This window comes from Ailuropoda melanoleuca, chromosome 16 (genome assembly GCF_002007445.2).
Source record: "Ailuropoda melanoleuca isolate Jingjing chromosome 16, ASM200744v2, whole genome shotgun sequence".
NCBI classification, from domain to species: Eukaryota; Metazoa; Chordata; class Mammalia; order Carnivora; family Ursidae; genus Ailuropoda; species Ailuropoda melanoleuca.
The window spans coordinates 87,763,083-87,789,028 of record NC_048233.1 but is presented as its reverse complement, the minus strand read 5'-3'; the positions used below and the strand labels follow the sequence as shown (position 1 = coordinate 87,789,028).

Below are 25,946 nucleotides of genomic sequence, written 5' to 3'. Positions count from 1 at the left end.
CCCTTCCCGGGCGTAGCCCTGGATGTTCTAGAAACCCGAGGTGGGGGCAAGTCTTAGGAGTCCATCTACCTTGCATCAGGAGACGGCAGAAGTCCCCCTGGGGCCCCATGCCATCCCAGCCCCGTGCCCCTTTTACTAACAAAACATTGCACTTGGTGGCCTCAGGAGCCCAGGCTCGGGAGTCTGCCGGCCTCTGTCCTGGCTTCACCACGTGCCGTGCCGTCTTGGGCACACTACCTTATCACCCTGGGCCTTAGTTTCCCCACCTGCAAGACGGGGTGGGCATGACTAGCTCTCTGCCACAGACATGACAGGGAGAGCAGCAAACCTCCCTCTAAGCCCTCGGCTACCCACCGGCTGCCAGCGGCCCCCGGTCCTGCCCCTGCTCTCCTGCATCCCCATCTGTCCCGGCCCTGGCCCAGCAATCCGGCCTCCTGGCTGCTCCTCTCGCTCGCTAAACCCTGTCCCGAGGCCCAGGGCCTTCACCCTTGCTGTTCCTTCTGCTAGAAGCACTTGGTCCCTGAGATTTAAGCGGCTCTAGAGCAGCTGCTACCCCGGCTGCCCTGCCCTCCCACTCTGCTCTCGTCCCGGAGTGCTCCCTTGCACCTGCTGTAAAGACGCCCATTGCCTCCTCCCTCGCTCCCACCAGTAACTGCCAACGACTGCGTGAACAAACCACTCAGGCAGTCAGCCCCCTCCCCGGTACCCCCGAATCTAACTGGGGGCCCCATCCTGACCTTGCTGACTCTCCTGGGACTACCACCTCCCATTCACCTGTGGTCATGACCCCATTCGTGACCACCTGTAAGCCCACATCTGCCCTCACTTGCCCTCCCACAGCTGGCCACTAGCCATCATCTTTCTCAAACTGATCTGACCACATCCTAAACCTTGCTCTGCAACCTTCTATGGCTCCCTGACGCCTACAGGCTGAAGTTTGAGTCCCAAGACCAACACATCCAGCCCTTCCTGCGGATCCTGACTCCTACCCACTTGCACGCTGGGTGACCCCGATGCCAGAAGCATGGGGAAGGAGGCAGGAAGGGCTGTAGATCTCCATGCCTTTGCCTAGAATGACCTCACCCCAATGCCGGCTATGGTCAGGCCTCAAGGACCATGGGGCCTGACCACCCAAGGACAAAGTTCTGAACTGCCAGTTTCTCTAGAGCACTAGCAATTTACAAACCGGCCTTAGAGGTCTCCGGGAGAGAGCCCCACTCCCCCAGAGGTAAAATGGATCGTTCAGTTAGTACTTATGGACAGAAATTCTTTCTGTGACTTGGGATCATGGACTGAACTCTATTTTATAGCAGATTCCCAACGAGATGGGGTCCAGAGCTTTCCATTCACATGTCCCCCCTCTCCAAGAGCAAGAGTGAATTCATGAATTTGCACCCTGCCCTGTGCTCCTGGGGAGCATTTTGGCAGCCCCAGATCATGTAAAAGGCTGGGGCACACACACATGTTGAGACAGACACGTGACTCAGTTTCCTTAGCTGGCCATTCCTCCAATTCTCTCCTATTTCCTAATGACAAAGAAAAGGTGAAACTTACTGGTTCTCACAAGTGGTTGATGTCCGAGGGAGGTGTTCCCCCCAGGCACACCTGTCAGCCCCAAGCCACCCCAGTGGGCCGCTGTTTCCACATAAACGAGTTCCTTCTGATTTATTATGATGAGATGTAATTGCCAAGATTAATCAGTGACACTGGTAATATAAATCACCGTGCTGTGCCCAGGCCGCCCTGTGTGGAGGTGCCCCGCTGCCCTCTGAGCAGGGAGCCAGAACCATTCTTGTTCCGAGGCAGGCTCGGTGCCTCCCCAGCTCACAAGGCTGGCAGGGGACAGCAGGCAGAGGGGACCTGGATCTCCTTCCGGGCAGCGGCCTGAGCCCCCTTCACCAATGCGACCTGCGCCTCCGTCCCCACACCTGGCCACCTGCCAGCCTGGGGATGTGGCCGGGAGGGTCAATTATCTGCTCAAGGTCTAGGGGCTGCAGGCCCCCCCGCCCCTGGCCCTGCACCTCTCCCCTCCAGGCTGGGCTTTCTGGGCGGGGGAGGCAAAGCAGCAGAGCGGCTTGGCTGCGAGCTTAATTTCTTGCGCAGATAAAAGTTGGGTCCTGAGCCGAGCATGGCCCAGCTTGGCCGGGGGACAAGTTGGCGGCCGCTGGATAAACATTAAAGCAATACCTTGAACAGGGCAGGCTGGCCTGGTCAGATTTCAAACTTGCACTGGCTCCTCTGGCACAGCCCCAGAAATCTGCCCCAACCCACACAGCTTTGTCTCCACCGCCCCATCACTCCTGCCAGGCCCGCCTGCGTGGAAACCTCCGGGTCCGGGGCCCCACTAGCCCCACTAAGGGCCAGGGCAGGGAGGCCCGGGACAGGTGTTGAGGGGGCTGGAGTCCTTCTGCCCCTCTCCTGCGGCTCCACCTGGCTCCCCTCCTCCTGCGAAGAAGGGGCGGGGGCTTCCCCTGGGGCCCCTCCAGCCTCTCTGTTTTATTATTCTAATTATTGCTGTCACAGGCAATTAGAGCCGGCTCCCACCTGGAGGAGTTTTGCTGAAATGAAATTATCATCCGCTTCTCCCCGGGGCCAGCTTGCTGGTGAGCCAGCGATTCCCACGAGCCATACTTACTATTGTGCTCCGGGTTTTGCTGTCGAAAAAGGAATCCTTGTCAGACAGGTCAAATCTGTTGAAATATTGGGAAGAAAGAGACACACAGTTCACCGGAGTCGGCTCTCCGGGTTTCCAAGGCCCTGGGAAAGCACACAGCCCCATGAGCCGTGACTGTGACATTGGGCAAATTCCCTCTAAATGCCAGGTGTGCCCCGACCCTGGGCATCTTGGAACAGTCCGTGTCATTCCCCCGGCTCCCTCTGGGAGGCCTGGACACCCACACCTCCCTTCGAAGGGTCTGCTTCCCTCCGATGATGCCCTTGTCTCTGCATCAACGCTGCAGGGGATGGGGACCGTGCCATCCCACCATCAGACACTGGGGTCTGTGCCATCCCACCATCAGACAGTGGGGACCGTGTCATCCCACCATCAGACAGTGGGGACCGTGCCATCTCACCATCAGAGTGTGGGGACCATGCCATCCCACTATCAGACAGTGGGGACTGTGCCATCCCACCATCAGACAGTGGGGACCGTGCCATCCCACCATCAGACAGTGGGGACCGTGCCATCCCACCATCAGACAGTGGGGACTGTGCCATCCCACCATCAGACAGTGGGGACCGTGCCATCCCACCATCAGACACTGCCAATACTAAAGACAATCTCCCTATACTTCACAAACAGGGTCAGTCCTGAGGTCTGGGCCCCCATAGATTTCCTAAGGTTTCCTGAGGGCAGAGGGATGTCTGGGAGAGTCACCCACCGCCCAGGGCACTCAGGGTACAGCCGGGGAGGGGGGCCCCATCCCCATGGAGCCTGGAGGTAAGCCAGGCCTGGCAAGGGGGTGCCAAGGGGGCCAGTCAGGGCAGAGCCAAGGGAGGCCGGGGAGCTGGGGGTCCTAGAAGGAGGGTGCCCTGGAGGCCCCGTCCAGCAGCTGGTGTGAGGAGCTGGGCTGGGGCCACTTTTTAAAAATATCTTATTTCTGGTCCCTGGGAGGGTCAGGAGGGTCAAGAAACGACAGCGGAGTGCAGTGCGCAGCCCCTGCCCTGTGACTAATACATTTGCCAGAGCAGAAGCCCCAGTTCTGAGCTGAGAAACCGTTCTCCACGTCCCGTGAGACCAGTGGCATCCTGGAGACGCTCCCCCCACTACCCCCACTTGTCATCAGTGTCCCTCTGGGTCCCAGAGCCCAAGCCCTCTCTATTCCCACCACTGCCCACACTCCAGCTCTGCCCAGCAAGGCCCCACAGAGGCCGGCAGCCGCCACCGACCCAGGGTGTTATGCCCCACTGGCCCCTGGGAAAGTTCCAGAACAGGTGCAGCCCTGCCAGGCAACCCTGCTGATCGTGCGTCCCTGGGGCCTCAGGACTCCAGCTGCGGCTCAGTTCCTGCCTCCCGCAGCACAGCGGCTTCAGGAGGTCTGGTTAACCAGACCCTCTAGCTGGAACACGTCCCCAGAGGGACGGAGCCGGTGGGAGGGGAGAGGAGATGCCCAGGTCACTGCTTTGGGGCTTTAAGCCAAACCGCATGCACGCCCTCACTTGGGCCTGTTTTCCTAAATGTCCCCCAGCAGGAGGACAAGACACTTCGTCCCTTAATTCCTCAGTTAGCAGTGACCCTGGAAATCATTCTCGAACCTCTTCTGAGCTATAAGCTCTTCTGAGAATGTGCTTCAGGGGCTGAAACCCCCACTTCTCTGGGGGGACGGAGCGCTTCTCTGGTCTCAGGGGACTGTCTGCACTCTGCATGTCTCATGTCAGGTACCACCCTGGAGGGTCCACACAGCAGGGCTCTCCGGGAAAGGGCAAGCGGGCGTGGTGGGGGGTCCCCACTTACAGGTGCTGCTTCTCCCGGGAGAAGGGGTAGGAGAGTCTCTTTGTGGTCTGGGGTCTGTGCTCCGCCACCTTGGGCTGGATGGGGTCAGTGATTTTCTGGAGCACCGAGTTGATCTTCTTTAGAAGGCCACGGGTCTCGTTAATGTGATAGAGCTGCAGACCAGATCGGGAAGGGGGGGATCCGCGTCAGCTGCTGGGCCATGACCCTTGCAGTCTATTCTCAGAGGGTCACAGGACTGTCCCACCAACAGCTCCGGGAGAGGGCAGAGTGCTCCCTCCATGCCCGGTTTCCAGATAAACACCCCAAGCTCTGAGTTTGAAGAGAGCCCCCCCAAAGTGCAGTCACAACACATCCCAGAAAACCTGCCTCTGGACTTTGCTTTGTTTCAAAAGAGGGAGTCCACACGGTCTCAGTGGACTTGAGGAGCCAGGGACTCACTGACCCCCAAGAACAGCTTCGCCACCATCCACCCCTGCTTTCCTTTCTGCACATGAAGGAAAACACGGACGCCTCACTGAGCTCAGGAACACACTGTCAAACTGCTTCTCAGCCGGAAGTGCTCAGAGATTAAAAAGAAAAATCCCAGCAAGCTAGGAAATGATTAGAAGGAGTCCGATGAATTACCCAGGACACCGCAAGGAGGAAAAACCAGAGCGGGAAGTCTCAGCGTGTTCGTATCTGTGACAGGCTCCCCCAAGGCCTCTGCCCGTGCCCTCTCTCGGGGGGTTTGGTCTGGGGTCTCCGAAGACCCCCAGGACCGTGTGATCCCCTCCATAACCAGACACGGGAGCCCACTGCCCTCCCAGGGGAGGCACCAAAGCTCACTCGGCTTCTCACCACCGAGCCCCTCCTGGTAACGCTCCCCCGCCGGGCACCTGCACGGTGTGCGGGCCGCGGGGTCCACACGTCAGCACCAACCTTCTTTGTGGGCATTTTCAGCTTCAGGAACTCGGCCTCTCTGCACAGCACGTTCCAGGGCGCGTGGATCTTTACGAATCCAACCCCGTGAATCTTAGTCTGCAAAGGAGAGAAGGCCTCCGTCAGCGTGGGTAGCTCTGGGTTGGAAGCCATCGCCCCTTCCAGCACAACCCGGGTTTACAGGGAGCCTCTCTGCGTGGCTGCTGCCAGCGGCCCCTCGCTCACCCCTCCTGGCACCGCTCGGGGAGCTGAGAGAATCTCCTCCTTGCCCAGTGGTGAGGGGCCAGAAGGGCCCGGAGGGCGTCCCAGGGTCCAAGACAGCGGCGCAGCTGCTGGGTCACGGGCTTCATGGGAGCAGATGCCGTGGCCCTTTCCAGCCAGCGGCGGTGCCCTGGCTTCACCGACGGGAACGCCGGGCCTGGGGAGACGGAGTCCCGGCCCAGGTTCTCCCCAGAATTAAGCACGGCACGCGACGCAGCATTCTCACCCCGGGGCGCGTATCCAAGGGAAATGAAGCCTGGACCTCGAAGAGATAGGTGTGCACCCTGTTCCTGCATTTCCGTCCACACCGGCCGAGACAGCAGAATGACCTGGCCGCACGAAAGGAGGAAGACGCTGCCATTGGCAGGCCGTGGGTGGACCCGGGCCTTCCGCCACATGAAATCAGCCAGACGCAGAAAGATGAAGAACGAATGGTCCCTTACACGTGGAACCTAATAACGTTTGTGTAAAAAGGCGGCTTTCACAGAAACAGAGAACAGACTGGTGGCCGCAGGGGACGTGGGGAGATGTACGTGGAAGGCCACAAACTTCCAGTTACAGGGACGCGGGCTCTGAGCCCTAACGTACAGCTCGGTGACTACAGTCCCAGCACAGCGCTGGGGGCTCACACGCCGCTGACGTCTCACGCGTGCGCTCTGCGCTCGTGACCTCATCCGGGTCACGGTTCCATGACGCACGCGCACATCGAGTCACCACGTGGCGCCTTCCATGCGGGACCTGACGGCGCTCCATCCCTTCTGCACAAAGTCAGGGCGGGCCTGTAGCTTGTTGCACTAGCAGGAGAGGGGCCCGCGTTCAAGAGCAACACAGGCCACGCTCCTGATGGTGGGTGAGATGAACGATGTCCCCAGCGACCCACCCATCCTTCTCTGTCCCCCACCCCGAATTTGGGGTTTAGGAAAATTCCCTGGATGCAGCCTACAGCAGCAAGAAGGTAATATGAGGCACATGTAACACCAGCAGACTTTCTAAGTACCCCAAGATAACTGGGGTGCCCCGTGGTGTCAATGCCACCAGAACAACAAAGAAAGAGGACTTGTCCCTGAGCCAGAACCGTCCACGGCAGAGGGGCCGCGGTCCACCAGCTCCTCGAGGGGACCCCAGGGTTTAGAGCCCAGGCTGCCCCAGATGGAGGTCCCACCCAGCTCTCATTTCCATGATTCTAAGATGTAAAAGGCCTGACCGGGAGTCTTGGCGAAAGGGAATCAGGCTGCGGGAGGGAGGGTGTCGCCAGCACAGGCCCCACACCGGGCACTCGGGGCCGGCTGATTCAGGGCCTGCCTCTGGCTTCCAGACCCCATGTCACGCCACCAGTCTGGGAATGGGCACAGCCCATGGGCTCATTGCAGGTTTGGGGGCAAAGCAATGGAGCCAAAGTCACTTGGGGATGAATTTTAAAAACATCCTCAGGGGGCCAAATACATTAGCTCATCAGCCCGCGACGCCAAAGTTCACAGCCACCCAGGAGAACGCGGGCAGCTGGGCAGCGGGACGGAACGCTTCCGGTTAGGCCCTCACGCAGAGTTACAGACGGACCCCAGCTGCACCCCGCCCGGGGAAGGGGACCTTCCCTGACGCCGAGCTCCTTTCGAGGCTCCCCCTGCCACGAGGGAAGGTCAGACACCCGTTAGCTGGGTCCTGCACCCCCTTGCCGAGCGCACACTGAGGTCCCCAGGCTGCCCACAGGGCCCGGGGGAGCCGTCCCCTCCCGGGCCTCGGTCTCAGCACCAGCCCGCAGGCCTCCTCTCTGCTGCCACAGCACGAGAACCAGTCCTGCTCGGGGCCTCTGCTCCCCGGCCCCACTGCCCACAGCGGCACGGTGCATGCGCTCCACACGTGGGCAAAAGCCACACACAGTAGCAATGGGAACAGCAGTGGCAGGGAGGCCAAGACCCACAGGGCGCTCATGACACACCAGTCCCCACTCTGTGCTCTGCTGTGTGTTTGCTCATTCGGTCCTCACCACGAGCCTGTGGGGTGGGCCCTACCGCTCGCTGTCCTCATTTTGGAGTGACACTGAGGAGCACTCTGCCAGCTCATTAGACGAGTGTCCTGGTTCAGTGTCCTAGTTTGGCCGCAACAAGTGACCACACACCACCCAGCTTGAAACTATGCAGATTCACTCTCTCACAGCTCTGGAGCCCGAAGTCCTAAATCAAGGTGTCCTAAGGGTCACACTCCCTCTGGAGCCTCGAGGGGGGAGGGTCCTTTCCACCTCTTCCAGCTGCGGGGGGGCTCCAGGTGTCCCTGGGCTGTGGCCACGCCCCTCTAGCCACCTCTGCCGCCACGTGGCCTCTCCCCTATGGCTTTTTCAAATCTCTCAGGCACCTGCCCCCTGACGGGCACCTCTCAAATCTCTCTCCCCTTTCTCTTCCAAGGACACCTGTCACTGGATTGAGGGCCCACCTTAAATCCCAGATAATCTCGCCCAGAGATCCTTGACTTAAAATTGCCAAGACCCTTCTTCCAAATAAGGTCACATCTGCAGGTGCCAGGTGGACACAGCCTGGGGCACCACCATTCAGCCCACTGTGCTCGCCCTGAATATGCGGCTCAGAGCCCCGCAGGACATGTGCAGGGATCCTGCCTACACGGTGAGAGGAGCTTCTGATAAGCGTGGGCCCAGAAGCTGGGGCCTGAAGCTGCTTCAGAGGAATGAGCCAGGACCAGGGCACTCAGCACAGAGACCCGACGGGTCCCAGCTGCACCCCGCCGGGGAAGGGCTCAGAGGTGGGCTGGTGTGGGGCAGCCTGTGGGGAGCCTGGAGTCCTGGCATGGCCCGGGGCTGGGCATGCGGCACACAGGCTTGTGAACAGACCTATGCTGGTGAGAGCTGGAGGACCCAGACTGGGGGGGCGTGGGAGAGGGGAGCTCAGATCCACCTGCTGCCCTCCAGGGGCGGGTCCAGTGGGCACCAGATAATGCCTTGAGATCGGGTGGCCTGAGTCGGCAACCTACCCCATCCCTGTGTGTCTCTGGCAAGTGACTCGACCTCTCTGAGCCCACTTCCTCGTCGGCAAATCTCCACAGTGTAAGACTTGCTCCATAGTCAGGGGAGGCCCTGGTGCTCTTAGCATCCCTGCCCAGTCCCCCAGCTGGCAGGAGGGGTCAGTACAGTGAAGGGCTATTGCTTCTGCTCCGGACTACCTCTCCTCGGCCACCGGGTAGCTGAGGCCATGCCAGCTTACACGCATGGTCACCCTTGGCCAACAAGCTTGAGGCCGCCTCCCCAGCTCGCGGAAGCCCCAGAGGGTACCAGGATGGGAAAGGCAGCAGCGCCCCTGGCCCAGGTGACTCACGGGCACGGGGCCAATCTCATGGGCCGCCCGGAGCAGGGAGAAATGACCGTCGACAGCCCACCCATGGCAGAGCCTGTGTTTCCCCCTTACAGACCCGGGTCTATTTCTGGGCACTGCTCACCCACACACAAAGACCCAAAATATATTCCTCCCAGTCCCATGGAGATTTCTCTCGCTGCTGGTCACGGAGCTGGTGCTTGTGGCCGGCCTGCCTGGGAAAACGCGCTCCTCTGTTTACGTGAGCAACGAGGTCTCTCCCAGGAAACATCTGGCGGGATTTGGGAAAGGGGTCGTGAGACCAGTTCGGGAAAAACACATATGGGATGTTCTCAAACGTGGTGCCCGGCCTGACCACAGCCCGTCCCCAGTGGGAAGAAAGCATGAGACGGCCGGGTCCCCCTTTCCCCAGCCAGGCACCCGGAGCTGCGAGTCTGGCCCCAACTCTAGCCCTCCTGATGTGGGAATACCTGGGAGGCCCCAGACCCGCCAGGGTGAGAGGCGGGAGTGCCAGGCCAGCCAGAGGTAGGGGTGGGGCCCCGGGCGCCCACCGGACGGGTGGCATGCTCACGTGGCCAGGGGCTCTCCCAGAGCCCATGGATTGTGTCCAAGCCTCCATTCTGAGCCCGACCCACAAAAACTGTGACCTGACCGGAACTGTTCCTGGCATTTTCCTTTCGGAAGGAAGAAGAAAGTCACAAACAAAGCAAACATAACCACCCCACAGGGGATTCATGGTGGCTGAGCACCCCCGGGGGCTCCCCTCCACGTCCCCGTGGCCGTCTGTGGGCCTGGACGTTCTGAGTCCACAGGCTGGGCCACGTGCTCCGGCCATCTGGTCACGGCCCCCTACGGTGGCTGAGGTGCGGGCTGAGGACCGCTGGAAGTTTCACATCACTGAGGACCACCGTGGGCTGTTTCTGCTTGCGCTCGGCTCCCTGGAGAGCCCTCGGCAGCACCGCCTCCTCACCCTACGCGGATCCACAGGCCGCTGCACGCCCTGGGAACCTCTCGGGCTGCCACGTAGGTCTGACCGGGGAACTAGGGGTCCCAGGTTGCCGCTGCCACCAGCAGGGCCTCCACAGCCGCGCCTGGTGTGCATGACCCCGCCCCGGGCTCCTGGTCAGGCAGGAGCCATGGGCACTGTGCCGTGTACAGGGACACAGAGACCCTGCCTGAGCTCAGTCTGGAAGGGGAGGCTCGGGAGGGGCTTGGTCCCTGACCCCTGACGGCGACTGGGCCTCAACTTCCTCAGCGCCCCACAAGGACCCCCCCCACCCTAGTGGGCATCGTGAGGAGGATGGCACAGGCCCCCCCTGGACCCTGACCTCGGAATGTCAGGGCTGCCCTGAAGGAGGGTTCGTGTTCTCAGCAACAAATAGGTTTTCAAGGCACGACATGCCCGGTGCCTCGTCCCCACCAGTCCCCTAAGAGCAGGTGCATTTCCCACAGCCCTGACTGGTATCTGTCTGCTCTTCTGGTCGGCCCCAGGGTCCCGCATGGATGTGACCTAGAACACTGGTTCTGGGCCAGATTTGTCTGTTTGGTTGACTGGTGTGTCTTCGGGATGGAGAGAGTCCCCAGCACGGCACGGTGCTGGACGATGCTTGCTGCGTGGGCCATGCAGGAGGAGGGCGGGACCACCCCCGCCGAGCACCCACTGTGCACAGCCAAGGGCGGCCCTCCCCCTGACCTTTTGGCAGGTACCACCGTGCCCTGGCTCGGGGAAGCTCGACCCCGGGGCTGACCCTGGCAGGTTCTCACCTGTACCCCACCCAGATGGTGCCCCCGAGGGGACAGGAGACACTCGCAGTCACTAGGCGTGCATCTGCGTGGAGAGGTGGCCCACTAACTGGCATTTCCCAGGTCACAGCTTCTACTGACCGCACCTACACTTCCTGGGAGAAGCGTTTTCAATCACCCAGGCACGGACACGTCCTGCACGGGGGACAACCATGCCTCCTACATCATTATGGCACTGCCACCAGGGTCAAGGCTCAGGTGAGCTGGGGGCCCAAACAATGCTGCTTCTGAGGGAGGCCGAGAAGGTGTGCAAGGACAGGGCGGGGGCATCTGTACCTCCAGCCCCCGGCATGGGGTCCCCCCCGAGGCCCGGCGTGCTGAAGGAATACATGGTCAGTAAATCACCAGCAAATAGTCATTTATGGTCCTGCTTCTGTGACAGGCAGGTGGAGGACGCAGACCCTCCCTCCCAGGAGAAACGATAAAGGATGCGGGACAAAAAGTTAAAGAAAATAAATATTGCAGCCTCAAAGGAGCTCCAGAGGGAAGAGCAGGGCACTGCTGGGCCCAGAACTGTGACCAAGGTGGAGCCACTCCCAGGGCAGCCCCAGGCCCAACCCCATGCAGTTGGACCCCCCAGAGACCGACCCCCAGAAAGGCTCACCTCCTCCACCCATGGACAACTGGTGCCGAGCAGAGCAGAAGAAGGGGGAGGGGAGGAGGGGGAGAGGACAGAAGTCACCCTCAAAGGTCCTGGCCTCCAAAGTCCTCGGCCCCAGTGGGTCTGGGGACCTCAGCCTGTGAACTTGGTTCAAGGTGGTTCCAACTATAACATCCTCAGATGTGTGACGGGCAAAGCCCCCAGCCTCTCCAGACAAGGACACCTTCCTCCCAGGCCTCGGGGACCCTGGGGCAGGGCAGCAGGGCCAGCCCCACCAGGAGGAGAGCCAGCACAAGGGTCCCCCTCAGCCTGGGGACTCTGGTTACGCGGATCACAAACCAGTCATGCTTACCTTGTTTAAAGAAATAAATGGCAGGACAGAAAGGTCCTGCAAAGGACAGGACTAAAAAAAAGACACAGCCAACCTGGAAAAGGACCAAACACAACTTCCAGAAATAAAAGTGTTGTAAGGAGCATTAAACACCCAATGAACGTGTCTGAAGCTCTTCCGCCCTCCAAGGGAAGGAGCCACCGATGCCGGCAAGGTCTGCCCTGGGGGACCCCCAGCAGGAATGAACCCAGCCCGAGCTGCAGCGGGGGCCTCTGCTGACCTCTGTGACCTCTGCGGTATACTCTGCCAAGCCACCGAAGGGTTAACAGCCGGCTGGCAGGGTTGTCCATGAGCCAGAAAGAGCCACTCCAGCATACTGCAGACCTGGGGACGCAGCAGGACCTGGGAACTGCAGCCTGGGTGCTGAAGTTTTACCCCCAAACCCTGCCACCCGAGGGGAGCCGTGTGATGGTCGCTGGGGGTGCTTGAAAGACGTGACTTTGAAAAGAATGTCCAGAATTAAAGGGGTGTGTCTGCAAAACCAAGACAAGCCCAAAGGGAGCCAGGGGGGGTTTATAAAAGCCTCAACAGAACATGCACGAGACATAAAATCTTTAAGGCCAAAGAAATGAATGTGGAATGGTGAAATTATGATTGGAAAAATAATAGCTTCAGGACTAGACTAGGGCCCCTAACATCCCACTGTGCCAAAGGCCCACAGGGGAGGCGCTCAGCCCCAGGGCGGGTTCTGGTTCACATCGTGGGCTTTGGGGTGCAGAACATGAGGCAGGACCACCTCTGCTGGGCCCTGTGGTCCTGGTCTCCTTGCTCCACCTCTCAGAGCCTCAGGCCCTTTCTTTCCACTTGTAAGGGGGTCTCATTCCTGGGCTGCCTTCTCACGGTGGGGATAGGGAGCCCACACAGCGTGGGGTGGGGGTTTGCTTCCAAACCCACAAGTCCCCGGGCCATCTGCCATCATTTGTTTTTACACATGGAGATGCCAGGATCGGGCCTCAGGTTTCTCAGGTCGAGGACCTGCACCCACGATGCCCCGGGGCAGTGAGGAGGGTCTGCCTGCAGCCCCTCCAATGCTGAGGGCTGTGCCTGTCGCCACAGTTAGCCAACCCCCAGAGCCGCCTCGGACACCTGCCTGCTGGAAACTGCAGGAAACCTGGCCCCGCCCCCTCCTGTGCCCATGACAACCCTTCCCACCACCTGCCACAGTCACCAGCGTCTGCGTGATGCACGAGGGGTCTCCATGCACTGGGGGACCCTGCCCTGCCCAGGTTTGCCTTCTGATTCCCATCTGGCAGGAGGGAAGCTGGGAACAGCTTGCCCCTGCCTGAGGGCTGTGGGCAAGGTGGTGTTCACTTCCCCAGCCTTCGCCCAGCACTTCCAGAGGACAGGAGTAACATCACCTCCATTTCACAGGTGGGAAAACTGAGGCCCAGAGAGGGGAAGCCACTTGCTCCCAGGCTGTCCTGCCAGGAAGTGGCCGAACAGGTCTGAAGTGCACAGGGGGCTTCGAGGCCGACATCACAGCCCTGCTGCACGCCCCGAAGCTTGGTCTGGGAACAGCAGGCACCGCTCTTCGCTGGCGTTTGAAAAGCAACACCCACACTGACAAAGAAGGGAAACACTTGGTGCTCAAGGCCCAGCCGGCTACGGGGCAGGAATGCGGGGAAACGTCAGCCGGCCAGCCTGGGTGCAGAGGTGAGCCCCGGGCAGCAGCATGAAAGCAAACAGACTTTACAGGGTTCCAGCGTCCGGAGCCTCAACAGTTCCGCCAAAGCCGGGGTCAGGTTCAACCTCAGGGCAGGGTGGGCCCCGGCCACCCCAGCACACACAGCCGGGATTCTAGTGTGTGGCCTTCTCGGCAGTGACCCTCGCACATAAATAACGTCCGGCAGGCTTTGAGGCCAGGCTTGAAAAATGCTGATGGGTTTCAGTTGCAAGGAAACATGCACTCCTCCTTCTAATGGGGAGCCCGGAAGCTGACCCCGCTGCTGTCTGAGGGAGGGAGGGAAGGACGGACAGAGAGACGCTCCCCTCCCTCCCTGCCACTTCCTGTCATGCTGTCTGGGGTCTCTGACACGGGACCCCTCTTGGACCCTCATGCGTGAGATCGGTGTTCAGGAGGCAGCGAAGCCTGTCTTGACACCCCAATGTCTCTCTCTTCGGGGAGTCTGGGATGCAGTTTTCAAATTGGGTTCCTCTGAGCCCACAGCGCCTGGGGAGGGGGAGGCTGGGGGAGCCGCGGTCACAGGCTCAACCTCTGTCTGTCCTGTATCCGGGTTGTGAGTGAGAGTGTGTCTCCCCTGCTCTGTGGGCTCTCGGCCCAGTGCAGCCAGTGGTGGGGTCTCTGGGGCTACCTCTGGGTACCGAACAGTGGATCAGGGCTTGTGTGGACATGGGGGGGCCCATCTCTGTGAATGCTTCTGCTGGCTCATGGGGGAAGACGCTGCACAGTCCTCACCCCTCCAGGGACGGTCGGGCTCCACAGCCACCATCCACCCTGGGAGCTGGTTAGGAACACAGCTCAGGCCCAGCCTGGCCCGCTGAGTCAGAGCCTGAACTTTGACAGGACCCCCTGTGGGTTCCTGGGCGCATCCAGGACCTGCAGCAGGGCCGCCTGCCCAAGGCTGGACCCCACCGTCCAGACCACCTGCGCTGATGTGCCCCCAATCACGAGTTACTGCCTGCACCTCCGCGTGAGCCACCCCAGGCCTGAGAAAACCACTCCAGGGCACTCTCAGCTGCTGTGTGGGGTGAATGGGGTCCCCCCAAAGAGACATCTGTGTCCTAAACCAGAACCTCAGAACAGGACCTTATTTGGATACAGGACTTTGCAGGTGTAACCAAATTAAGACGTGGTCACGTGGGTGGAGGGCAGGCCCTAAGTCCAACATCTGGTGTCCTTGCAGGAAGAGGAGAGACGCAGAAGGACATACAGAAGGCGGCCGTATGGAGACAGAGGCAGAGGGTGGAGGGGCACCTGGAACCCCCCAGAAGCTGAGAGAGGCAGGAAAGATCTGCCCTAGAAACCTTCAGAGGGAGCCCAACCCCGCCGAGCGCTGGATTTTTGACTTCCGATCTCCAGAACTGTGCGAGACCCCTTTGGGTTGCTTTAAGCCCCCAACTTGTGGGCACCACCCGTTCCGTGTCCCTAAGAGCCGGCCTGCCCTGTGCCCTCAGCCTGGGGGGCTTCCACGGGTCATCACAGGACGTCTTCACCACAATAAACCTCCTGACTCAGGACAAAGGCAAGCACACGGGCACCCCGTCTGCCCAGGAGCAGCGCACCCTCGTGCACCCACTGGCCTCTTGAGGAGCAAAGGCAGGTCACCTCTGTGCCCCAGTGACCTGCGGGCCGCTGCCTGGTCTTGGCCGCAGAAGGCTGGGCCAGAAGAGTTCAAGAGGGGCACCCATTCACCCAGGAGGCCTTCCTGTTTATTTGCCAGCCACCCCCCCCAATCTCTCTCCCTCTCCTTCCCTCTTTGTCCAGCCTTTGAAGCAGGGTTTCCCCACCAGGAGTGATCTTGGCTCCCAAGGACATCTGACAATATCTGGGAGCATTATTGGTTATCGTGACCCTGGGGGTGCGACTGGGAAAGGCTGCTGCCAAGTTCCCACCAGCAACAGCTAGTTCATCCTACATCCGGCACCGGAGTATCTGATGGAATGCATGGGTTTTTCTCCCCAAGAAAGTGCACATAAGCCCCAGTCCTGCTTCAAACCAGGTAAGATTATGCAACTGGGTTCTCCTGGGCCTCTCCTATTTCCAAAACTCAAGCCCGTTGCTCCTTGTAATCAGACCGCACCCCCGGGAATGATTCGTTAGCCAGGGCATCTCTCCCTGAAATAAAGGCGACAGCCACAAGCTGCCAAATATACTGGCAGGGGTCCGCGCACACACCTCGGGGCTGCCTGGGAACGCGTTCCAGTCCTGCCTGTCTCGCGGAGGGCGGGGGAGAGGACGGGGCTGCAGCGGACGGAGGGTTTTTCCAAGAGCCTTGGGCCTTGTTCATCTCAGATGAAAGTTCAGGAATCACTGGGGCCTCATAAAGTGCTGTTTATGCCGTGAGAGACCCCAGCAGGCACGGCTCAGCCCGGCCTTCAGCCACCTTGGAGACTGGAGCCGTGCACTGTACCGCTTTCATTTTTAAAACGGCCCCAGTCAACTGTTGGAAAGCCTCTTGCAGCTACAGAGCCGAACTATCAGTGAAATTCTTGGGTCCCTAATTGGGAAAAGTGGATCTTCTTCAGTGACGGTAACCCCTGTCTCTATGTTTGTTGGCTTCTTATTTCAAAGTCACGATTAAGAAGATGGTGTTTCAAGAAAGGTACATGGGACCTAGCAGTTGACTGGACTTGGAAAGGCTCCTTTCTCTCTCCCTCTGCAGGAACCATACTATACGATTTGCTGTTAACAACAGCCCAGGAGAATCTGTTGTGTGCCAGACCTGAGTTAAGCACCTTGCCCTTTACTCACGATCACCCAGTGATGTAAATACTACTGTTATATGCATGTTATAGAAAGGGAAACTGAGGCCCGAGCAGCCAGTAAGTCTCAGGAAGGACAGGCAGAGGCTCTGGGATCTGTCCCGGGCCAGTGTGCATTCCCAGACTTTGGGGGGCCCCTGAAACTGTCATGGGGAAAGGATGAGGGGAGTGGAGAACGTGTCCCTCAGGAACGGACCAGACACGTGCAGACCACAGCCCAAGCTCACAGCTCTGCACACGGGCAGCTGTGGCCTCTCCTGACTCCAACGGAGCCGGTCTGCTCCTCCGACCTGTCACGTCGGGGCAGAGTCTGCACAGTGGCCGCATTGTTTGCACAAAAAGCGGGGGGCTGGCAGGGCGGAACCATGCCCCACGTCAGAGACCCAACTGCTCCCCTCTCCCGAGGGGCCCGGGCTCAGGTCACAGAAAACCCCGAAGGACCTGCACATCTGCGTGGGTGGCTGCTGCCCCTCCCGGGATCGACCCTGCAGCCTCACCAGGACCCAATCTTTGCTGCCGGATCATCGATGCTCACACACCCTTGCCATTCTCACGGGGACCACTCCTGCAGCAGAAATCCACACCCACCAGGTAGCCGAACCTCGGAAGGAGAAGGCCATCCAGAGAAATGCTCTGCGTGCAATACGAGACCCCTCGGCCGCTAGGGCCCCACTGAGCAGCTCTGGGTGCGTTCAGGGCCAGTACTATCAATGTGCCATGAAAAAGAGCTCACACCAGGCTCCTTCGTGGACTGGCTTGCTGGTCGAAGCACCCCAAGGGCATCCTTATCACCGGACCCAAAGCGTTCATTATTTAAGGGCACGGAGGTTCTCAACGATGAAATGGCAAACTGAAACCAATTTTTACTTTAAACACCCGTGGTTGGCTCTCGGCTCCCCCACCTCTTACTGTGGTGTAGACTCCCTGATTCCTGGTTAGTCCGCACAGGGACAGTGGGGCGGGCTGTGGGAGTGTCCTGCAAGCCTCAGGCAGGAAGCCCCGCCCCCTGCCCTCGTGCACAGAGAGGTGAAGGAGCTGGCAGGGGAGCACACAGCAAGCCTGCTGGGAGGTTGAGAGAGCACCCTCCGTCCCACGGGCTGCCCAGGTCCCCCTCTCCATTACTGCCAGCCTCCCGCCACCGCTGCCAGGGCCGCCCTGCGTGCCGATGAGTCAGCCTTTTACTCTCCCCAGAAAACTTTCCTTCAAAAGATTTCTCAGGCTTTGCCAGGGACAGGTGCTCCAGAAAACAGTGGGAAGACTGGGGGATTTCAGAGCACCAGGGACCCCCAGGGATCAAGCCAGACCAACCTCCCCACTTGACAGATTGAGAAACTGAGGCCCCGAGGTCAGCACCTGGAGGACTCCCAGGAGAGCTCGGTCCTCCGCCCCTCGGGAGGGGCATGTCTTCCCAGTAAGGAACTGACCAGAGCAGGAAGTGCCATGACCCTGGAGGTCATCTCCGAGAAGGCCTTACCCTCGCCCAGAGCAGATGTCATGGGCGGGGGGCGGATGCTGGTTTGGGGCTCCCCCAAACCCCAAACCTTAACAAGCGATTGCTACGCAATCCAACAGACCCAGCCTTGACATCAGCTGTTCTCGGAGCACCGGCTAAAGCCGAAGGGCCCCTCCCCACACCACCTTCTGGAAATGGCCCGGCAGGCGCGCCCACCCCACGAGCCCACAAGGCGCAGGGATAGTTACGTCCTCATCTCGCTCCAGCTCCAGGCCGGCCTCCAGGAGGTTCCCCTCGTACTCGTCCCTGCGGAATCGCTTGTCGTCCTCGTGGTAGTCCATCGGGGGCTCGGGGCCCCCTGCCGCCCCCACGCTCCCCTTGCCCGGCAGGGGCTGGTCCTGCCTGGTGCCGCGGGCGGCTGAGGGGGCATCGCTGTGTGGCACCCTCCTGGCCAGGGTCCTGCTGCCCGAGGGCCTCTTGGGGTGGTACACCAGGATGTAGTCCACCTTGCGTCTGCCGTCCCGGAAGTACAGGCCGTGTTTGCACTCGGCGTCGGGGTCCACGGACAGCGAGTTCAGCAACTGCGGGGGGAAAGAGAAATCGCTGGCCGTCAGGATGTCAGGGCCGGGCCGGCGGAGGGCAGCAGGGTCCAAACCGGACCGCTTCCTCCGCCCGCCCCGCCCGCCTTCGGCAAAGCTGTGCCACACGCGCACCCCGCGCGAGCACCGACCGTCCCGGGGCTGGGACAGCCGTGCGCACAGCAGCCCTGTCTTGGTGGAGCTGACATTCGAGAAGGAGACGTGCGCCATAATCACACACGGAGGCCAAGCCGGACCCTCGCTGCTCGGAGGGGCCCCCGGTTCCGTGGAGCTAGAGCGGGCTTGCAGGGAGGGGCCGGGCGGCTGGCAGAGGCACTGCGAAAAGCCGCAGGGCCACGCCCTCCCCCCCCAATTGCTCCTTACTCACTCCCACGGGGTCCTGGGTAGTGCAGAGCCCAGCTGGGGTTCTGCACCTCAAATCTCAACCTTCAGTCGCCAGTGTGCACGGCAACGTCCTGTCGAAATGGCCACGGCCCGTGATGCCCCTCACCTGGCCTGGTTCCAGTGCGGCCACTAGCTAGCTGCCTGAGAGTGTGGGTTCCCCCAAAAGCAGTCCCCGAGTTGAGCATTTGGGTTCAGGGGTTTACCTGAGAGGTGGTCTCAGGGGCCAGAGTGAGGAGGGGGAGTAGGCACAGAGGGCGGGGCCGACAGAGGTGGGCGGCAGACAGGGTCAGTGCCTCCAACCTGCGGGTGCCCGGAGGCTGAGGAAGCTGTTATCCACCCACACCTGGGTGTTCACTCCCCGCCCTGCACGTGGCCTCCACCTGCTCCCGCACCAGAGGGCTCCCTAGGGGGCGGGCCGAGAGGTAGGGGCCGGCCCCAGTTGGCTTATCTGCCTGGGGGGCTCTAGGGGACCACTGAGGTAGAAATGTGGACCTGCAGGTTAAAAACTGGGACCTCTGCGCAGTTGCAATCCTGCAGGGCTGCTAACGGTAAACCCGAATTTCTAGAACTCCTGCGGGATTTTGCCGGTTACCGAGGGCAGAGAGGTTAATGAGCAAGCCAGTCTTCAGCAATAAGAGAAAATAAATAACATCGTGCTGGAAGTATTTTAACGAGCAGCTCCACACCACTGACGGTCCTCAGAGCCGAGCCGAGCCTCGTGTCCTGCCCCTGATCTCCTGGCTTCTGCCCCACTCCTGCTATCGGTCCTAGAGATGCACTGTCATCCGAGAATGAGGCCCTCCCCCACAGAGCGTGAGGCCGGCCTCTGGCTAAAGGCACGCCCCCGAGCCCCACAGCTGGAGGACAGAGCTGTGCCTGGAGGGTCTCCCCACAGGGTCACCTGGAGCCTTGGGATGGCTGCCCTGCTGGGAGGGGCTCCAAAGTGCTGTGCGCATGGTTGGGAGAAACAGCAGGGGTCCCCCACTCCAGGGCTGGTGGCCTAGGTTAGGCCCAAGGTGCAACAAGGACACCTGGAGGGTGGGGGACCCCCTGTGATCAGGTTTCTTTCCAAATGTCCGGCTCCGAGGCAGGGGAAGAGAGGAGAGGGAAAAACTTGAAATGAGGGGGGGCCTGCCATATGGCAGCTGCCCAGGGAAGGAGGGAGAGGGGTGTCTGGGCAGGGCCTTTTGTGGGGTCTGGATTCCTTCATCCCTGGCTGGGGGGGATCACGCCCCTGAATCTCAGTCTCCCTGGTTGGTCCCAGGAGGCTCACAGCCTGACAGGGCACGGCCAGCACCTGGAGCCGGCAGGTGGCTGGATGTCAGCCATCCACACCCACCCACAGAATCCAGTGCCACTCTGGCAGCCTTCACGGGACCCCGCAGCGTAGATGCCCCTCTGGCCTGCTCTTACAGGTGTCTGTCCAGAGACTGCGGGTGTGTAAGGGCAGGCAGGATGGGGGAAGGGGAGAAGGGAGGCCCGGCCCAGCATCCAAAGAAGACCCCAGCGTCTTTGGCAGGGTCATGTTGCAGGAGAGGTGGGGTGGGAAAGCGTGGTTCTCAGTTTGTCAGGGAGGACACGGAGGCTCAGGGAGGCGAGGTGGGTTACAGCCCAGGTGGGAGGCTGAGCCCAGCCCTGAGTCCCGTCTGCATACCCAGGGCGCTGCCCACCCCCACGGTATTAGGACCATCTTGCTCAGCACAGGGCGTGTCCCCTCACTGTCCTGACCCGGTGAGGGGGCTTGATGGTCAGGTCTACTTGACCCGGAGAGAGTGGGGCTCACATGCGTGAAGCAGTCAGCCCGTGCTACCAGGGCCAAATCCCCTCCAGCTGACCCCCAAGAGCCCTCTCCAACCCTTGTGCCCAAGGACACAGCTGGGGAGAGTCCTGCCCCAACTGTTCCCGGAGCCAGGAGCTAAGGTCGGGGCGGAGGGGACGTCTGGGGCAGTGGGAAAGCTCAGGTAAGTCTGGGCTTGATCCTGCTCCAGGTACGAGGCTTGGGAGAGATCTCTACCTGTTCTGGTCCTTGCCGTCGACCTCTGTGAGATGGGAGGGCGATATAAGCTGCCCCTCCTGGCCGCCAGGATGACCGACTGAGCCACAGGACGCCTGCACTGGTGGATTCTCCCTCTAACTTGCAGGACCGACCCCTGGGGGCCACACTGTCCCCCCGCCCCAGTCCCAGCACCAACAAGTGCTGGTTCTCCTCAAGACCACAGGAAGGTCAGGGAAGGGGGGTGGCTAAGATGGCTTCCCTCCTCCAGGGGGAGTGGGCAGAAAAGCCAGACCCGGGGCTGCGTGCGGAAGACACTGCGGGCGCTCGGGGAAAGAAGCCGCTGCCGGGCAGGGCAAGGGCGTGGGAGGCAGTCACACAAGGCGGACGCGCGGTCTCTGGGCGGGCAGGGTGCAAGGGCACACCTGTCTTCTGGGCACTCCAGACTCCCAGTGCCTCTGCGAGGGGCTCGTCCCTATTTCCAAATGGGGAACTTCGATCTTCGGAGCCGAGCCAGGTGCCCGTGTAGAGCTCCTGCCTGTACCACCTTCCCTGGCTTCCTCTGCCCACTGCCCCGGGGCTACCTGGAGTCAGGACATCCTCGTCCCCTGCTCCTTGCCTTTGAACATGCTGTGCTCCCTACCTGCACGCCCTGCCTCCCTTTTCTCTGTGCCTTGTGATCCCACCTAGCTTCCCAGGCAGGGGCAGACCCTCCATCCTCAGTGCTCTGGAGGTCCCTAGTCCCCCGTCCCCCCCACAGTGGCCAGTGCAGCTCTCTTGGGCTGGGGCTGCCTTGAAAACACCTATTCACAAGCTCTTCATTCACAGGGGCCCTTAAGCAGGGTGGTGGGGTCCCCGAGGCCAGGCCAGGGACTGCCCCTAACACACGTCCATCTAGAACCTGCTATACACACACACAGAGGGCTTGGCACCTGGTGGGGGCCGCATACATGCCCCTTGTTGGCTGGAATGATGGTGGATATTGAACAAAGTGGACAAAAACCCCTTCGCGAGAGGGAAGGAAATTCAGAGTGAGCCCATCAGGTCAGAGAGCAGGGAAATGACTCTGGGGACAGCCAACAACCCTCCACCATCGTGAGACAGGAAAAGGCTATCAGGTAAAACTGAACAATAAGCACCTGTCTGCTGGGGCCCAGATCATAGCCTTCGGGGCCTGACAGCCTGGGGAGAGCAGAAATATCCCCTGAAGAGCTCCCTCCCCCCCGGGGGCCCGGTGACGGCCCAGAGGCCTCATCGGCAACAACTGTCCTTCCACCTGCATCCCAAGACCAGCTGTGTCATCCCAGGTGCACAGTATAATCTCTTGATCCTTCTGGAGCCCTCCTTGTACAGTGAGGGTCAGGGGGAATAACCAGGCCTCCCCCATTCAACGTGAGTTCCCTCCCAGGGTTACTGGAGGGTAAAATGTGCTCTGTATGTAAAGAGTTTACAACAGGGCCTGGCATGTGAGGGACCCCCAAGAGCAGTGTGCTCTAACTGGGAATTGAGACGACAGAAATAAAGAACTAGGGGAGGACAATCTTCTGGTCAAAGTGGACCACAAGTGAAAGAGGGTAGCAGTGCCAGATCCAGATTAAGTTACCAAGGGAGCTGGATGTGCTGCTGGGGCCAGCAGGAGGCAGCACGAAGCTCTGGCGCCCTGGAGCGAGAGTCCCCCGTTTCCCTCCCCGGCCTGGCCCTGTCACTGATCTGTTCTGTGATTCTGGGCAAGGTGCTCCTCTGTCTGGGTCTTAGTTTTATAAAATAGGGGCGATCCTATCTGAGTAAGTGTAAGGGATTAGCAACCTTTAAACAGAAAGAGTGGGGTCCCTTTCTACCACACTGTACCCAAGCGAGGCAGAGCCCAGGGTCTGGAGAGTGATTCTGAGCTGGGTTTAAGGGGAGCCGGAGAGGTAGTCTCCATGGTGGCCGTGTGTCTCTGGGGCCCTTCCATGGAACAGTGGAGTAGGTGCTTCTCTTGTGCAGGACGGGACAGAGAGATAAAGATTTAACCTGCAGCGGGAAGGATGCGGGTCAGACCCTGTGTATANACAGAGAGATAAAGATTTAACCTGCAGCGGGAAGGATGCGGGTCAGACCCTGCGTATAACTTTCCAATTCAAATGCTTGAAGAAAGCTTCAAAATGTTGTCCTCTACTTATCCTTAGGAAAGGGGCAGGAGGCCTCTCAGCGCCCCTTTCCTGAAGGCAGGGGACCTCTCGCTCATCTTTTTGACGTGGCTCTGGAATGAATGAATGAATGCACGCATACATGAGGACAGAAGCCTGGGCTCTGCCCAGTTCCTGGCAGAGGTCACCAGATCCAGGACACTGGGGCTGAGACCCCGCCGGGACGGCAACTCAAACACAACGCTCCCCAGCTCTGAGCCTCAGTTGTTCCATCTGTAAGGTGGGGACAAAAACATCTCCTTATCTGAGGTCACAGAACTTACATGGACGTGAGTCATGAGAGATCTGAAAGTATTTTGAAGATATCGCCAGAGTATCTGGCGGGAAATGCTCGGGGAAGGAGCTTCCCTGAGGACGACGGTAAGTAAGATAGAAGAGAAATGGCTTCCTGAGGTCACACCGGAGGACGTCAGGGCACAGAAGTCCCCTCTGCAGTGGGACTGGCCCCAACACCACAGGCAGCGAACGGGCAGTCTGCAGCGGGTCCCCATCTGCCTCTCCAGACTCCCTTCCCCAACTCTGAGAAGAGGGCAGAAGAGGGGAGTGGAAGGAACCCTGTGTCCACGCCGTGGATGCTGGACGGGGACCAGCGCTTGTCTATCTGGCTTCTTGCTTGGACCTGGAGCTCCAGGAGCTGAAGTCACACGTTCGTGTGAAATAGCCAAAGCCGGGACAAGTCTAAATGACCATGCTCAGAGAATCTGCTACATGCCCTCGTTCCTAAAATGGGGAAAGGAGGTTAGGAACCTGCAACTTTTCTTTTGGTTTGGGGACACTTTGTACACACTGTGGGACTTCACTCTCATTCCCCAAATTTTAAAATCAAATCACTGGCACTAGGTCAATGTAGGGTTCTCGGGCATGCCCCACAACCTGGAAACAGGGGTCCCCCTTGCCAATAAACAGAGAGCCGCTCTTCCTTTGCAGGTGGGCCGAAACCAGCACCCGGTACTCCTCTCTGGGCTGTCTGAGCTTGTTGGGGCATCCGGATCAGGGCCACTGACCACCATCGGGAAGAAAGTAGAAACTCTCAAAGATAAACACAAAGAAAACTCTGTGAAATAAACTGCATTCAACCTGGCCTCTGGCTTTTGAAGTCATTTCTTGCACCCTGTTGTGCAGAAACAATGAGGTGACTTTTATCCTTGAACTTGGAAATGACAGTGAGAGGAGAGGCCCCGGGGCACTGGCTGGCAAATGCAGCCTGACTGGGATTGGGACTCCTGATGGCCAACTTGAACTCCAGCGTAGGGAGGCCTGTCTGGGAACTCCCTGAAACGCAGCCCACGCCCTCTGGCCTTTGCCTGCCCAGAGCCGCCTTCACCGGTGACTCAGGGTAATGACTGAGCAACAACGATTGGCTTCAGCTGTGCTGGGGATGCCCTGGGAGGCTCTCGCTGTCATGCTGCCTGCCCTGCATGCCCCCCACTCCTAGAGCTGCTGCTTCCTGTCTGCCTGGCAGGACGCTGCTTGGCTACCTGTCCTTCCTGCAGTCGGTGCCCCCAATTCACAGCCCCCCAGCCTGCCACGCCTGAAACCTGCCCACAGTTAGAGCGGTGCGCAAAATGAGAGCCAACAGTCTCATCGGGGCTTGTCTATGTGTTTCCAGACCATGGAGACCTCCAGCGGAGGGCCAAGCCTTTGCAGACCTCATGGCCCTCGCCAGGGTTTGGGGAAGACAGAGTTTCTGGATCCACATAAGCGACAGGTCCCCGAACTACAAGTCCAGAGACCATTATAAGGGCTCCAGTCCTCATTTTGGGTCTAACCCATCATTATATTGAATGCCATCAACCTCTGGAATGTCCACTCCTCTCCATCTCATTGGTTGTCACCGTCTCTCACGCCTTCTAACTGGTGCCCCCACATTCCCACCTCTGGGTCTTCCCATGTGAGATTTCTTTGTCTGAAAGTCCCCACCCAACCCCCCGTTAGGGTGTAACCAGCTCCTTCTCCTCCAGGATGTCCATTCGTCTGCAGCCTGCCCATGGCCACCTGCTTCTGGGTCTTGGCCCTTGCTAGCTCTCCTCCCGGCGGGTGGGTGGCTCCCCTCTTGGCCTCAGTATCCTCAGTGGTAGACACAGCACCAGCCTACAGAGTCGTGAAAATTGAGCGAGCTAATTCTCAGCCGCAGGTCAGCTGCTACGGAAGCGTCCCTCTGCCGCTGTCCAGGGCCCCCTTCCATCACCACTCCTCAAGCCTCGGATGGCACGCTTCCCTGTCTCGTTTGCTGTGGGTGCCCACAGCCTGGCCCACAGCAGGCACACGGTGTTTGCTGAAACGACGACGGCACTGAGCTTCTAAGGCCAACGGTATTTATCATGGGCAGACGCTCCTTTCAATCCACACTGGTTCCCAGTGCCCCGCCCGCATCTCGGTGCAAGCTAGCTGCAGAAGGGCTGCAGGGCCTGAGGGTCTCTGCCTTCCCTGGAACACAGCCAGCCGCCCTGCCAGGATCCCATCCCGCAGGCACCTCCCCAAATGCCAGGCTCTCTGTCCTGGGGCTGCACAGGCAGGCCTGGATCCTGGTGAGGTCAGAGCCAAGGAACAAGCCTGGGGCCTCAGGCAACTGCTGTGGGGGAGGCGGGGGGAGAAAGGAGAGTCTGTTCTCTGATTCTGAGTGAGCACCCTGGGGTCCCCTCTGCTTCCGCGGAGGATCCTTCTCAGCCCTTCCCTCGCGGGGCAAACTTTGTTCTAACTTTAAGCCAAATTTCTCACTGGCGAGTTCTGCCCTTAAGGATCCCTCCGACCTCTGTATCTGGCCCCGTAGTGAGTGGTGGGGGTAGCAGACCCCGGATAGGGGTCCCCAACCACGTGGCCTGCTGGCACCCGCTTCCACGCGCACCAGGCACAGGCGCCGGCTGGGGCTGGACCAGCGCAGAAACAAGTCTGGACCCACCCGCGTCCCCCTGCTGCCCCGGGGGGTGTTGAGAGCTCCCGTGCGTGCGGAACACGGAATCCCGGGAACTCCGTGCTCCCGGGCAGGTGAGGCAGTCGCCGAGGGTCCAACCCCAGAAGGGCGCGGCTGTCGCCAGAGGGCAGCGGCGCGGTGGGGCCCGGAGGCTGCCACCCTCCCTCGGCTCCCCCCACCCCGCTGCCTCGGGCCGACCGGCACCCACGAGAAAGGGGCGTCCCACC

General features: G+C 60.1%; 1 protein-coding gene across 1 annotated transcript in view; it reads right to left on the bottom strand.

The window, feature by feature from the left end:
• Nucleotides 1–25,946, bottom strand: part of ANO1 (anoctamin 1) — a 274,227-nt gene that overhangs the window by 60,280 nt on the left and 188,001 nt on the right. Inside the window, exons 5-8 of the mRNA XM_034644849.1 lie at nt 17,892–18,224; nt 5,375–5,473; nt 4,457–4,608; nt 2,636–2,690 (exon numbers count right to left, since the gene is read on the bottom strand). Of these exons, the coding sequence (XP_034500740.1) occupies nt 2,636–2,690; nt 4,457–4,608; nt 5,375–5,473; nt 17,892–18,224 (639 nt within the window). The remainder of the gene's footprint in view (nt 1–2,635; nt 2,691–4,456; nt 4,609–5,374; nt 5,474–17,891; nt 18,225–25,946) is intronic.